Here is a 16,232-nt window from a genome sequence, read left to right as displayed (position 1 = left end):
TGCTGCGTTTTCCTCCTACATTCTAAAGACAGGTCAGTAAGGGACCGATATGTGCTGTATCTCTAAATAAAAAAAAAACTGGATGGTCCTGTCCACAATGTTGCTTTGAGAGCTGTTGTCTGAAGTACTGTCTGTGAAAGCTGTCAATGATATGGAATATTTAACATTCTAATAAGCTCAAAACTCAGAACTAAAATTATAAATAAAGAAAAAAATTACATACACTGTCAAACTCCAATAAATCAAAAAGGAAATGAGTGATAATACTTTGGTATAGTGTAGCCCTCTGGGCAGAGAGCATCACGCTATTCATTATAAAGAACAGATTCATAAACTGAAGTCACAAAGCATCCGTGGTGCAATAGCAAATATCTGTAGATATGACTTTTGCAAACCAAGGTATTCCCAGCTGCTGTTTTCCCCTGTGTTTGCCAGACTTTCATTTCTCACGTCTTCTATAAATTTCAAGTTTTCGGTCTGTATTCCTGTTCACATTATTCATGTGTGTCACAAACAGCTCTAGTAATGAAACTAAACCTCCCAGAAGTCCAAAAATCAGCCATTTACTACAATTCTATACTTGTTAAATGCCAATTTTACATCCATTTCAACGAATAAAAAATATACCTGAGACCATCAAAACATTGGCATATACTGGTCTTTTTAGAAGACCAACCATCCTTCACAACTTAATGTCAATTAATGCAAAAATCAGCACGCCACAAATACACGCATTAAATGGTTCCATACAACAGGTAGAAATACATTACATCAAAGAATTTTTTAATGGTCCCAAATATACTTAAACAACTAAGTGTACACTCAAGAAAAAAATTGAAGAAAATGTAAGATATGAAACAAAAATGATCACATCTAGAAATTCCATTCACTTTTTAGTCAGAAGGGATGAAGGGGATTCCTCAAAAAATTATGCAGTTGTAAAGATCACAGGTTAAAAAGAGAAAATTTGTGTACTCCTAGCCCTCCCCAGAGAGGTTCCTTTAAAATGCCTTCTTTCATCAGGATCAACGATGTCCTGAATACACAACATAAAGGGAAGTCTCTGAACAATGAGAAAAACTGCTGGCACTCCAGGGAGAAATTACTGCTAGATAACACCATGCTCTCCCAGGCTCCCAAAGACCTACCCAACACACCGTTACAGACTCAACCAAAATCAGTCAGACGTGCTAGTTTTCATAGCACTCTAAAACAAAGATCTCTCCACCCTCATAAGCTGCTGTTTTTGTTTCATCCTTCCCTGAGAAAGGGGGTAGAGCAAGGTCAAAGCCTGGACACACATGGGTAAGAACAAGTCCAAATTCCTTTGTTCTGATGTTTTGTTTTTGCATCCTTTCCCGTTTCAATGGATTGGCACTTGATCAGCAGAATTCCATGTGTACATTTATCTGTGAGAGGCAATGGTCCAGACACTTTTTTTGTCTTTGAGTCCGGTGATTTTTGCAGGTCAGTAAGAGTCACTGGGCAAGGTTGAAAGGGATCATCATTAAGATCCAAGCCTGGACTTCTTTGTCAAAGGTGCTGACTGCTCTTTCTCCTCACCATCTTCCTCCTCCTCCTCCTCCTCCTCATCATCGTCATCTGGGTAATCTACAAGACCGATTAGACCACCCTGGACAAGAAATAAAAAGTTACTGCAATCGCAAGAAACATCATTCTAATCTCAAAATATGTTCTGAACATGTGATAGGAAACCTGATGAGAATTATTAGTAAATACAGTGGATTCTGGTTAATTGGGCCATTGGTCATCGGGCAGCTGCTTACACTATACCACTTAATCGGAACAGTGTCTTTTGGTGAACAGTTTCTAACTAGCGTCAGTCGTATGCACTTAGACCATTACGTAAAGGAGGAGAATTAGGTCAATGGCCCACCAAGTTTGCTCTGCCATTTCATCACGGCTGATTCATTTTTCCTCTCAACCCCAATCTGCCTCCCCCACCCCCCAGTATCCCTTCATGCCCTGACCAATCAAGAATCTAAACACACAAAGACTCGGCCTCCACAGCTGCCCGTGACAACAAATTCCAGATTCACCACTCTCTGGCTAAAGAAATTCCTCCACATCTCTGTTCTAAAAGGACACCCCTCTATCTGAGGCTGTGCTCTCTGGTCTTAGACCACCATAGGAAATATCCTCTCCACATCCACCATCAGGGTCTTTCACCCTTTGAAAGGTTTCAATTAGGTTGCCCCTCATTTTCTGAATTATTTTCATGAATCTCCTTAGAACCCTCTCCAGTTTCAGCACATCCTTTCTAAGATAAAGGGTGCAAAACCGCTCACAATACTCCAAGTGAGGCCTCACTAGTGCTTTATAAAGTCTCAACATCACATCATTGCTTAACATTCTTGTCCTCTTGAAATGAATGCTAACATTGCATTTGCCTTCCTCACTATAGACTCAACCTGCAAATTAACCTTTAGGGAATCCTGCACAAGGACACTTGTGTGGCCATTAGACACTACACCATACATGAAATAAACAGATTTTAAATAGTGTCAGTTGCATGTGATAGTGTTCAAAAGCAGTGATTTTTGAAACTGATATTTGGCGAGAAATGAGCCTTAAGAAAATTCAGAACTGTTTTGCTCAGTGTGCTTTCAAGCATTGAGGCTTGCAGATGCCAGAAGTGGCTGGGAGTGAAAATTAAATGATTTCACTACTTAAACAAGTTAGGAACTAGAACCACAAAGAATTTGAAGGTAATGACAATCACCTTGAATGAAAATGAAGATTTGGAGGATGCAATTGTCGAGGTATTGCTTGAAGGCAGTCCATTATCTGTACTAGGTGTCAGTGCTGACTTTGTTCATTTACGGTCAATCAAAAGTACAAGTACACTGGACAAATTCCTCTGTCAATAACTATTAGGAATTATTACAGTTTTGTAGTACTGTAGTAGTATTGGTAGTGCTCTAATTTGTTCTGTTTCATTGAAATACATAATTTGTAACTCAGTTAAATGGTAGTTTGACTTTTTAAAAAATACCTTTTTAAACTATTTCCATGAAACATCGGTTAATTGGGTTAGTTGCTTAACTGGGCCAAAATGTACAGGTCCTGATGTGTTCCAATTAACTGGAATCCACTGTATTAAATATAGCAGTGGTCTTAGAACCATCGTATTCAGGAATACATTACGATAAGGTGTATGAGATTTAGAGGGTTTCTAAGGAAGAATTTTTTTCCACTCAAGAGGGCAGGTGGAACAAATCACCTGATGGAGTGGTGGAGGTGGAGAATCTCATAACATTTAACTGTCTTTGCAAGCACTTGATTTGCCAACACACAGGTCAGACCAAGGACCGGTAAATGGGATTTGCGTAACTAGGATTTGATGGTCAGCATTGAGGTGGTGTTTCAAAGGGCCTGTTTCATTCGTAATTATGGATGAGGTTGGCCATTCAGCCCATCTTTTCTTCTGTATTCCTGAGAGTTCTGAAGTCTAGTCACCAGAGCAGTCACTTTTTCCTTAACCCACTGGATGCATAGTTGGTTGACATTGTTTGAAAGAAAGAAACACAAATTAACTCAATAGACAAGCAAGTATTAATTCCAAGTAGCACTAGTTAAAGATTCAGAGATAATGTGTTTAGTAACACTTCAGTTAATCCCACTGAGCACTGACAGTGTCTTCACCCAGGGGCTTTCTGTCCTTGGCTGAGTCAACCCCAATCTCAATTCAAGATGAGCAATAAGAATGTAGTAATTCAGCCTGAGGTAGCTTTGTGACTTAAGAAATCATTTATGCCCAACATATACCTTGGTTGTAATAGCTGCCATGTGTGGTGTGCTTTTGGCGATTGTTCCAGGAGAGCCAGGAGACCCCGGAGAGCCTGGAGACCCAGGTGAATTGCTTGAGGCTGACTGGCTAGTGAGGCTGGACTTGCTGCTGCCACTGCTGGTACTGGAGAAGGAGAGCTTGAAACTGGGGCTCTGTCTTCCTGTCAGAGTGCTCTTTGTTAGGACCTCCTTCTCATCTCCATCCTTCACTAAAAAACAAGTCCAAAATTTAAATGGAATAAGTTTCCAACAGTACCTTACAGAATCTTTACTACATAATAATAATTAGAACTTTAATACACAAAACATGGATTTGTATGTATTTTAAGGAATCTCAAAACAGAATTGAGACAAATTTAACAATGGAATTCAACCACGAACATTAATGAACAAATCAACTCCATCTTCAATTCAGATCAAGGACCCATATTGCAGCAATGAAGCCAAAAATAGTCTCATGTTCAAAATGAACTGCAAACTTGAATCTGGTTTCAAAAAGAAAAATCTCTGACGTTAGAATTTCTAACAAGTTTCCATACAAAACTTACTGCACTCCTAAAACAATCTTGTAGCATATTTTTCCCCATAAAAGAGAATGACACAATGTACATTAAGTATGATATAAATTAAGGTGAGAGAGGTGAGACGTGTGGGGCAAGTCTTAAAATAAAACACCCAGGGTGGCTGATGCCTGGAATGCACTGCAAACACGATGGTGGCATTTAAGAGGTGTTTAGACAGACACATGAACATGCAGGGAATGGTAGGATTTGGATCATGTGCAGGCAGAAGGGATTAGTTTAATCATCATGAGGTGCTGTTCTTTACCATATTAGAAAGGTGTGGGAGGTGGGAAAGAGGGGAACAGCACTTGCATCACATTCTCAAGAAAGCAGGAAAATAAAATTCCATAGAGGCACAAGGATACAAATCCATCTGTGTGATGACATTTTGTGCATTCTAGGTACAAATACAGCAGGCAAGTGGACTCTGAACCAAAGCAGAATCAGAAACCCCACCTCCCACCACTGTATTAATTAGATTCCTTTCAGTACATTGGCTCTTACAATAATCTGTGCAATTGGTATGTTTGACCTCAACTTTGGTTCAACATATTAAACTTAATTTGAGGTGTAATGTGTGGTTTTACATTTACAGTCCAGAATGGAACTTTCATTCTACAATATCTTGCTTTCCATTTTTTCTCCCAATTCTCCTACTCTTAGGTGCTAATGTGTGCAGTTTGATAGATGACAACAGTATTGCTTGCCAATGACTCACTCAATAGTCAATCATCCCGAAGATAAAGGTTAGTTTTATCTGTCACGTGTACATCAGTGAAGTGTGTTGTTTTGCGTCAAATCCAATCAGAGAGCATTGTGCCTGGGGGCCACTCACAAGGCTCAATAGGTTTCCCACAGCTCACTAGCCATAATCTTTAGGAACATGGGAGGAAATCTGAGCACCCAGAGGAAAACATAGAAACTTCTTACAGACAGCAGCAGGAATTGAATCCAAACAATGGTCACTGGCGTTTTAACTTGATTGCACTAACTGCTGTGCTACTGTGCAGACTTTAACAGGTGGTCAAAGGACTGGGGTTGGGTGTTAAAAAAAATCAGAGCCAAAAAGGGTCTTGGAAGTCCTCGTGCAGGATTCCCTAAAGGTTAACTTGCAGATTGAATCAGTAGTAAAGAAGGCAAGTGCAAAGTTAGTATTCATTTCGAGAATAAAATATAAAAGCAAGAATGTAGTGCTAAAGCTTTATAAGGCATTGGTCAGACTGCACTTGGGAGTGTACGTATGAGGAACATTTGATGGCTCTGGGCCTACGGGGGGTGATTCTCATTGACACCCATTGAATATTGAAAAGGCATAGATAGAGTGGATGTGGAGAGGATGTTTCTTATAGTCAGGGGACCTAGGAGAATGAGTTTGAGAGGAATAGTAAATCAGCCAAGATGGAAATGCAGAGCAAATCTGATGGGTGAAATGGCCCAAATCTGTTCCGATGTCATATGTTCTTAAAACACAATCTCACCCATTGTGTCATGAATTCTGCCACCACCCCCCAGAGATGCGTGGTCAGATTTCCAGGCAGTTTTTCAATGAATTTTTCATTCATGCCTACGACCAAGAGCAGGACATTCATAACCATGAAAGAAATAGACCTGAATAAACTCTGTATTTGGAACAAACATACTGCTCAGATTAATAGACATTTGTATTTTGATGTCAAGCAAACCAAAAAGAAACATTAATTGCCAGATTTTCATACATTTTTTCCTCTCCATAAATTTGCCGAAATGATCCATAATTTCGTCATCATTTTTTGACTTATCAGAAGGTAATAGTACTGGCTCTCCATCTTCCAATTCGTCCTCATCAGTGTTGAACCACATCTCCTCCTCTTCCTCCAGGGTGCGGGCATCTCTTCGGTACCTGTTATTTCGCAAGATGGAACGCATACTAAATTCCAAAGGGGGATAAAAAGAGGCATTAGTGCACTCTTATAAAGAGTGGGGATCACAATTTTAAGACCTGGTTGAAGTATGATTAAATCCATTCAAAATCCCAATCCCACTAATGCAACAAAAATTTCAATTCAGTTGAAAAAGATCTGGAAGTAAACCATTGACATTATAAGAAGGGACTAGACTGCTATATAATATCTGCAATTGGCCTGCTAATACACTTTAGACTAGAGAAGTTATTGCCTTTACGTGGTCTGACCCATCATATTGCTAGCCCAATATAGCTTGGCTTTGACTCTACGTAATACCAATATGTGATTTTGGTTGCATTCAAACAGTTTCTGCCAGCATGCATTTGTATGTTAAATTTTAAGCTATTCCAACTGTATTCGAAATTTCATTTTTCATATCACCTATCTCAACTTTTAACGATAAAACTATAAGACATACAAGCAGAATTAGCCTATTCAGCCCAATGAGTCTGCCCCACCATCCCATTATGGCAAATTTATTCCTCTCAACCCCATTCTCCTGCCTTCTCCCTGTAACCTTTGATGCCCTTTCTAATAAAGAACTTAACAGTCTCCACTTTAAATACAGCCAATGACTTGGCTGTCTGTGGCAATGAATTCCCTCTGGCTAAAGAAATTCCACCTCATCTCTGTTCTAAGGAACAACTTGGTATCTGAGGCTGTGCCCTCTGTTCTGAAACTCTCTGATTCACTTCCCTGGTTCCTTCACTTTTGACCACATTTTTTGCTCTGTGCTTTCTGCCTTTTAACATCACCCATTAAAGAAAATAAACAACACATTTAAGGAAAAGGCTTCACCTGTCAAGTTTTGGATTATCCTGTCTTTCCCTTTGTTGCTCATAACGTAATTTCAACCCTTTGAATGTCTGCACATAATCCACGTCTTCAAGGGCTTTCCAGTAATTTTCTATGACATGAGCTGTTAGGGACTTGATATCTTCCTGTGTATCAGAAGGCACTACTTTAACCAGTAATATAGAATGTATAAACACAAGAGAATGCTGGGAATCCAGAACAACACACAAAAATGCTGGAGGAACTCAACAGGTCAGGCAGCATCTATGCAGGGGAATAAGCAGTTGATGTTTTGGGCCGAGACTAATAAAAAATTCCTGAGTTCCTCCAGCATTTTGTGTGTTGCTCTAGATAAAATATATAACTTTCTAGATTAACAGAATTAAGACCATATTTTGTGCACCAATAAATCATGCAATTTAAGAGGTCTAAGTGGGACTACAAAATTTGGAGACTAACATAATTTCTATATAAAAAAATTACTGAATCTTCTAAAGTACTAAATAGATAAAATTTTAAAATTATAAAAGGCTAAGAAGGGTTATAGTCCAGGTGCAGGTTGATGGGGCAGGCGGAATAAGAGTTCGGCTCAGACTAGATGGGTTGCAGGACTTGTTTCTATGCTGTAGTGCTCTATTACTCAAAACTGTATATTTTTTTTGTTATTCCAGACTAGCAGCATTAATGACATTTTCTCTACTGTTACCATAAAACAAATTTGAATAGAAAGTTCTACCACAAAACTTGTCTTCAATAATGGACAACAAAAATACACACCCCTTAGCTTTTACTCCTGTGTGCCAAGGAGTGCCTCACCTGACTCCATGAACAGAGTAGTGGGCTCAGCCCACTGGGCAGGAGGTACAGAAAACTAAAGACCCAAACCATCAAGTACTAATGAAGGGTCTTGGCCCAAAAATGTCAACTGTTTATTACGCTACATTGATGCTGCCTGACCTAATGAGTTTCTTGGTGACAAAGATGAGGATGGTTTTGCCATTTCCTGATTAACACGGGGCACACAAAATATGGAAAAGACCTGTTTCCTTGGCAGGCTGCTTTCAATGTCTAACTGTGATGGGATAGACAGTGCAACATACACTCAGTGGCCACTTTATTTGGTCCAGAGTGGAATCCATGGTCTTCTGCAGCTATAGCCCATCCACTTCAAGATTTGATGTGTTCTGCATTCAGAGATGCTCTTCTGCACACCACTGTTGTAATGCGTGGTTACTTTAGTTACTGTCTCCTCCTGGCCTTATGGTCTTCTGTCAGTTTAAACAAGTTTGGTCATTGCCTATTAACCTCTTTTATTAACAAGGCATTTTAACCCACAGAATTGCCACTCACTGGATGCTTTTTTGCTTTTTGCATTAATCTCTGTAAACACTAGAGAATGTTGTGCGTGAAGAATAGCAGTTGTCTGAAATACTCAAACCACTCTATGTGGCACCAACAATCATTCCACAGTCACTTGATCACATTTCTTTCCCCCTTCTGATATTTGGTCTGAACAAGAATTGAATCACTTAGCCACGTCTTCATGTTTTTATGCACTGAGTTGCTGCCACATATTTGTATTAATGAGGTGTACCTAATAAAGTGGCCATTGAGTGTTAAATGAGAACATCTTGATCTGGTTTATTTGTTTGTTTGTTTGTCTGTCTGGTTGGTTGGTTATTTATCTATCTACCTATTTATTTATTGAGATACAGCGTGGAATAGGCCCTTTAAGCCACGCCATCTAGTAATACCCCCAATTTTAATCCCAGCAGAATCACAGGACTATTTACAATGCCCAATTAACCCACCAACTGGTACATTGTTAGACTGCGGGAGGAAACTGGAAACCCAGGGAGAATGTACAAACTCCTTACAGGCAGCGGTGGGAATTGAACCCAAGTCACCTGTACTGTAAACAGTTGTGCTAACATAGTGGTCAAACTTGGGCAGAAATCAGGGAGATGAACTCAAGTTATGCAAACCAGTCTCACATCCACTGATACCATCTACACTTACTGCTATCTCAAGAAGACAGTCAATGCAATCAAGGACACTGCCACCTTTCTACCCCTCAGATGGGCTGAAAATACAAAAGCTTGAAAGCCTGAACGACCAGGCTCAAGGATAGATCCTATCCCACTGTTGTAAGTCTTGAACAGACATCTCGAATGCTACCAAACAAACTGACAAAGGTATAGGAGTGATGTAGTGTATATGGATTTTACTAAGGCGTTCAACCAGGTTCTCCACAGTAGGCTCATAGAGAAAGTCAGGAGCCATGGGATCCAGAGAAACTTGGCTGTGTGGATTCAGAATTGGCTTGCCACTTGAAGGCCAAATGTGGTTGCAGATGGAGCGCATTGTGCCTGGAGTCAGCGACCAGTGGTGTTCCGCAGGGATCTGTCCTCAGACCAGTGCTCTTTGTGATTTTTATAAATAATTTGGATGAGGAAGTCGAAGTTAGTAAGTTTACAAATGACACATAGTTTGGTGGAGTTGTGGATTGTGTAGAAAGTTGTCTTATGTTACAATAGGACAATGATAGGATACAGAGCAGAGCTGAGGGTAGTTGGATGTCAATCCAGAACAACGTTCTTTCATTTTGGAAGGCTGAAGGCAGAATAAAGGGTTAATGGCAGGATGCTTGACAGTGTGGAGGAACAAAAGGGTCTGTGTCCATGTCCAAAGATCTCTCAAAGTTGCTGCACATGGATGGAAGAAAAATTGAGGTCTATGTGGGAGGAAAGGGTTAGATTGATGTTAGAGTATGTAAATAGGTCAGAATAACTTCGTGGACCAAAGAGCCAGTACTGTGCTGTACTGTTTTATGACCTAAAATATTAATTCTTAATCTACCTTGTCATGGCCCTTGCACTTAAATTTCCTGTACCAGCAAAACTATATTCTGTATTCTAGAAACATAGAAAGCCTACAGCACATACAGGCCCTTCGGCCCACAAAGCCGTGCCAAACATGTTCTTTACTATAGGAACTACCTAGGGATACCTATAGCCTTCTATTTTTCCTAAGCTCCATGCACCTATCCAGAAGTCCCTTAAAAGACCCCATTATACGTGCCTCCACCACCGTTGTCAGCAGCCAATTCCACGCACTCACCACTCCCTGCGTAAAAAATTTACCACAACATCTCCTCTGTACCTACTTTCAAGCACCTTAAACCTGTACCCTCTTGTGGAAGCCACTTCAGCCTTGGGAAAAAGCTTCTGACTATTCACACGATCAATGCCTCTCATCACCTTATACACCCCGATCAGTTCACCTCTCATCCTCCATCGTTCCAAAGGAAAAAGGCCAAGTTCGCTCAACCTATTCTCATAAGGCACACTCCCCAATCTAGGCAACATCCTCCTCTGCACCCTTTCTATGGTTTCCACATCCTACCTGTAGTGAGGTGACCAGAACTGACCACAGTACTCCAAGTGGGGCCTGACCAGGGTCCTATATAGCTGTAACATTACCTCTCAGCTCCTAAACTCAATCCCATGATTGATGGAAGGCCAATGCACCGTATGCTTTCTTAACACACAGTCAACCTGCGTAGCATCTTTGGGTGTCCAATGGACTTGGACTTCAAGATCCCTCTGATCCTCCACACTGCCAAGAGTCTTACCATTAATACTATATTCTGCCATCATATTTGACCTACCAAAATGAACCACCTCATACTTATCTGGGTTGAACTCCATCTGCCACTTCTCACCCCAGTTTTGCATCCTATCAATGTCCCGCTGTAACCTCTGACAGCCCTCCACACTATCCACAACTCCCCCAACCTTTGTGTCATCAGCAAATTTACTAACCCATCCCTCCACTTCCTCATCCAAGTCATTTATAAAAAATCACGAAGAGTAAGGGTCCCAGAACAGATCCCTGAGGCACAGCACTGGTCACCGACCTCCATGCAGAATATGACCCATCTACAACCACTCTTTGCCTTCTCTGGGCAAGCCAATTCTGGATCCACAAAACAATGTCACCTTGGATCCCATGCCTCCTTGCTTTCTCAATAAGCCTTGCATGGGGTACCTTGACAAATGTCTTGCTGAAATCCATATACACTACATCTACTGCTCAACCCTCATCAATGTATTTAGTCATATCCTCAAAAACTTCAATCAGGCTTGTAAGGCTCAACCTGCCTTTGACAAAGCCATGCTGACAATTCCTAATCATATTATGCCTCCCCAAATGTTCATAAAATCCGCCTCTCAGGATCTTTTCCATCAACTTACCAACCACTGAGGTAAGACTCACTGGTCTACAATTTCCTGGGCTATCTTTACTCCCTTTCTTGAATAAGGGAATAACATCCGTAACCCTTCAATCCTCTGGAACCTCTCCCGTCCCCATTGATGATGCAAAGATCATCGCCAAAGGCTCAGCGATCTCCTCCCTTGCTTCCCACAGTTGCCTGGGGTGATCTTGTCTAGTCCGTGACTTATCCAACGATGCTTTCCAAAAGCTCCTGCACATCCCCTTTCTTAATATCTATATGCTCAAGCTTTTTAGTCCGCTGTAAGTCATCCCCGTGATCGGCAAGATCCTTTTTCACAGTGAACGTTGAAGCAAAGTATTCATTAAGTACCTCTGCTATCTCCTCCGGTTCCATATACACTTTTCAACTGTTACACTTGATTGGTCCTATCTCTCACGTCTTATTGCTCTTCACATACTTGTAGAATGCCTTGGGGTTTTCCTTAATCCTGTCCGCCAAGGCCTTCTCATGGCCCCTTCTGGTTCTCCCAATTTCTTTCTTAAGCTCCTTTCTGCTAGCCTTATAATCTTTTAGATCTCTATTATTACCTAATTTTTTGAAACTTTCCTAAGCTTATTTTTCTTCTTGATTAGATCTACAACAGCCTTTGTAAACCACGGTTCCTGTATGCTACCATCCTTTCCCTGTCTCATTTGAATGTACCTATGCAGAACTCCACACAAATATCCCCTGACCATTTGCCACAGTTCTGCCGTACATTTCCGAGAACATCTGTTCCCAATTTATGCTTCCAAGTTCCTGCCTTTTAGCCTCTTATTTCCTCTTACTCCAATTAAACACTTTCCTAACTTGTCTGTTATTATCCCTCTCCAATGCCATGGTAAAGGAGATAAAATTGTGATCACTATCTCCAAAATGCTCTCCCACTGAGAGATCTGACACTTGACCAGGTTCATTTTCCAATACCAGATCAAGAACAGCCTCTCCTCTTGTAGGCTTATCTACATATTGTGTCAACAAACCTTCCCGATCAAACCTAAACAAACTCCGCCTCATCTAAACCCCCTGCTCTAGGGAAATGCCAACTGATATTTGGGAAATTAAAATCTCCCTCTACGACAACCCTGTTATTATTACACCCTTCCAGAATCTGTCTTCCTATCTGCTCCTTAATGTCCCTGTTTCTATTGGGTGGTCTATAAAAAACACCCAGAAGAATAATGAACTTTTCCTGTTTCTAACTTCCACCCACAGAGACTCCATAGACAATCCCTCCATGACTTCCTCCTTTTCTGCAGCCGTGACACTATCTCAGATCAGCAGTGCCATGCTTCCAACTCTTTTGCCTCCCTCACTAACCTTTCTGAAACAACTGAAGCCTGGCACTCTAAGTAAATATTCCTACCCCTGAGCCATTCAAGTCTCTGTAATGGCCACAACATCATAGCTCCAAGTACTGATCCATGCTCTAAGCACATCCTTTTTGTTCATAATACTCCTTGCAGTAAAATAGACACATCTCAAACCATTGGAATGAGCGCATCCCTTCTCTATCACCTGCCTGTCCTCCCTCTCACATTGTCTACAAGCTTTCTCTATTTGTAAGCCAACCACTTCTTCTTTCGTCACTTCAGTTCAGTTCCCACCCTCCCCACAACTGTAGTTTAAACTCTCCCCAACAGCAGTAGCAACCTCCCTGCCAGGATATTGGTCCTCCTTGGATTCAAGTGCAACACATCCTTTTTGTAAAGGTCTCACCTGCCTCAAAAGAGAACCCAATGATCGAGGAATCTGAATCCCTTCCCCCTGCTCCAATCCCTCAGCCACACATTAATCCTCCACTTTATTCTATTCCTATACTCACTGTCACATGGCACAGGCAGTAATCCCGAGATTACTATCTTTGAGGTCCTGCTTCTCAACTTCTTTCCTAATTCCCTATAGTCTGTTTTCAGGACCTCCTCCCTTTTCCTACCTATGTTGTTGGTACCAATATGTACCACGACCTCTGGCTGTTCTCCTTCCCACTTCAGGATATTGTGGACATGATCAGAAACCACCCCCCCCCCCCCACCCCGACTATGGAGTCCTCTATCACTGCTGCCATCCTCTTCCTTTCCCTTCCCTTCTGAGCCACAGGGCCAGACTCTGTGCCAGAAGGCTCGGCCACTGTTGCTTCCCCCAGGTAGGCCATCCTACCCACCCTCCACAGTACTCAAACAGGAGTACTTATTGTTAAGGGGGACAGCCACAGAGCATGTGACTCTTGCCCTTCCCTCTCCTGTCTCCCAAGGCCTCGGTGTGACTATATGCCTATAGGTCCTATCTCTCACCTCCTCACTCTCCCTGACTAGACGAAGGTCATCAAACTGTATCTTCAGTTCCCTAACTCAGTCCCTAAGGAGCTGCAGCTTGATGCAACTGGCACAGATGTGGCCATCTGGAAGGCTGGGAATCTCCAGGACTTCCCACATCTGACACCGAATACAGAACATCAGCTTCACACACATGGAGTTTGGAAGGACAAGTTCCAAGGCAGAGTACAAAGTAAATGGCAGGATACTTGTAAGTGTGGAGGAGCAGAGGGATCCGGGGGTACATGTCCACAGATCCCTGAAAGTTGCCTCACAGATAGATAGGGTAGTTAAGAAAGCTTATGGAGTGTTAGCTTTCATAAGTCGAGGGATAGAGTTTAAGAGTCGCGGGGTAATGATGCAGCGCTATAAAACTCTGGTTAGGCCACATTTGGGAGTACCGTGTCCAGTTCTGGTCACCTCACTATAGGAAGGATGTGGAAGCATTGGAAAGGGTACAGAGGAGATTTACCAGGATGCTGCCTGGTTTAGAGAGTATGCATTATGATCAGAGATTAAGGGAGCTAGGGCTTTACTATCTGCAGAGAAGGAGGATGAGAAGAGACATGATAGAGGTATACAAGATATTAAGAGGAACAGGCAAGAGTGGACAGCCAGCGCCTCTTCCCCAGGGCACCACTGCTCAATACAAGACAACGTGGCTTTAAGGTAAGGGGAGGAAAGTTCAAGGGGGATATTAGATGAAGGACTTTTACTCAGAGTGGCTGGTGCATGGATTGCACTGCCTGAGTCAGTGGTGGAGGCAGATACACTGAAATTTAAGAGACTACTAGACAGGTATATGGAGGAATTTAAGGTGGGGGTTTATATGGGAGGCAGGGTTTAACGGTCGGCACAACATTGTGGGCTGAAGGTTCTGTACTGTGCTGTATTGTTCTATGTTCTATACTTCCTGTCTGTATTGTACACTGGCAACCTACCATGCCTCGACTCATCACTGAAGCCCTGTTGAGCACAGCCGCCCTACTCTGTCTCTCTCTACTCTGTCGCCTGTTCTATAAAGCTGTCTCCTTTAAACTCTTCTCGTTGTTCTAACTGACGTCCACACGCTTGTGCAGTCATGCCCCAATCAAACCGCTGAAGAAATAACCGTCTCCTTTTAAAGTCTTCTCGCTGTTCTAACTGCCTGTTTTCTTTTTGACTGGTGGATGGAATGAACTGTCTGGATAGCATGCAAATAAAAGCACCTTAGTATATGTGACAACAATAATCAATTACATTTATTTAGTTTGTGTCTTTACTTATTCTGCTGGTGGTTCCAGACTAGTAACTGCGCACTAGTACGATTTCAGTGAGCTGGGAGAACTTACCACTCTGATAAATTCAAACATTTCAATAATTGCCGAATTTAGCAAGTTATAGCGGGTCCCATTGTTCAGAAATGCCTTCACCACAGCTTCAAAGAGAAAAGCTTTCATTATGTAGCGATTGTAGAACTCATCTTTCAAACCAATTATTTTTCTCATGAAGCGAAGTGCACCTGAAAGTAAAAGGAAATTTAAGACATCATATAACAGCTAATCTGAGAAAGGTCAATTAAAATAATGGATTAAAAACCATCAGCCTTTGACTTACACAAGGCCACAAAGGCATGCTTTGAGCCCATGAGTACAAGCACTCTCCGTAAAATGTCCTTGTTTATAATATAGTTTTTAATATGATAGGTGTGATGCTCCACGCAGAAGGTGAGCAATTCCAAAATTAAGGCTAAAAGCTGGGCTGTCTGGAAGTCATCTGAAGAACAAAACAAGAATGCGATATGAACAACTTGTAACTTGAACTTTACTCTTAAAAACAAAAAGCAAGCAAGACAAATAGACAAAGATCAGCTTGCCTCAAGCTCTGATTTTTACATTGCTGTGCTGTGAAAGAAATAAAATAGCAGTATAGTTACATTCAAAATGCATAATATAAGATACATTATAACTTTAACAGACATAACCAATTTACAAAATTATAAACCACAGTGAATGGAGATGGTAATACAGCAAGGCTCTTCCTGTAGAGCAGTATAGCACAAGGCCATTTAACTAACCATGCCCTAATCACTAATATACTCCAACCCAGTCAACATCCGGATCTGCATTCTCTCCAAAGTCTCCACATTGTTCCTGCTGTGTGGTGACCAGTTGCAACGACTTCCTGACACAGTGACTTCAACACTGTGACCAATAAAATCAAGCATGCCTTCTTACCACCTATTCTCTTGTGTTGCCACTTTCAGAGAGCTATGGATTTGCATTCCAAGTTCTCTCTGTACATCAATGCCACTATTTTATTACTTTTTTTTGTAATTTAAAAAATCACAGATAGGTCATCTTTAAAGCTTTAGATTATCCCTTTCAAGGAGTCACAAATTAGCCATTTATGATAGTACAGGCTACTCTGGAGTTACAAATGCCCAACTTATAGAACACAGGACATTACACACAGCACAGTACAAGCCCTATGGCCATGATGTTTAGCTGACCTTTGAACCTACTATATCTAAGACATCCCCTCCTAC

The 16,232-nt window shown here is 41.4% G+C and overlaps 1 protein-coding gene across 4 annotated transcripts in view; it reads right to left on the bottom strand.

Moving 5' to 3' along the window:
• Positions 1–547: 547 nt before the first annotated feature.
• smek1 (SMEK homolog 1, suppressor of mek1 (Dictyostelium)) overlaps positions 548–16,232 on the bottom strand; it is a 136,241-nt gene continuing 120,556 nt past the window's right edge. For all 4 annotated transcript variants that reach the window (XM_059960964.1, XM_059960960.1, XM_059960976.1 and 1 more), the window contains 6 exons: positions 15,302–15,460; positions 15,037–15,206; positions 7,115–7,257; positions 6,089–6,279; positions 3,790–4,019; positions 548–1,633 (listed from right to left, as the gene is read on the bottom strand). In XM_059960964.1, the coding sequence (XP_059816947.1) occupies positions 1,508–1,633; positions 3,790–4,019; positions 6,089–6,279; positions 7,115–7,257; positions 15,037–15,206; positions 15,302–15,460 (1,019 nt within the window). In that variant the 3' untranslated portion in view covers positions 548–1,507. The remainder of the gene's footprint in view (positions 1,634–3,789; positions 4,020–6,088; positions 6,280–7,114; positions 7,258–15,036; positions 15,207–15,301; positions 15,461–16,232) is intronic.

This window comes from Hypanus sabinus, chromosome 2, assembly GCF_030144855.1.
Source record: "Hypanus sabinus isolate sHypSab1 chromosome 2, sHypSab1.hap1, whole genome shotgun sequence".
Lineage (NCBI taxonomy): Eukaryota > Metazoa > Chordata > Chondrichthyes > Myliobatiformes > Dasyatidae > Hypanus > Hypanus sabinus.
Note: the sequence above shows the minus strand (reverse complement) of the source record. Positions and strands in the feature narration are given on the sequence as shown.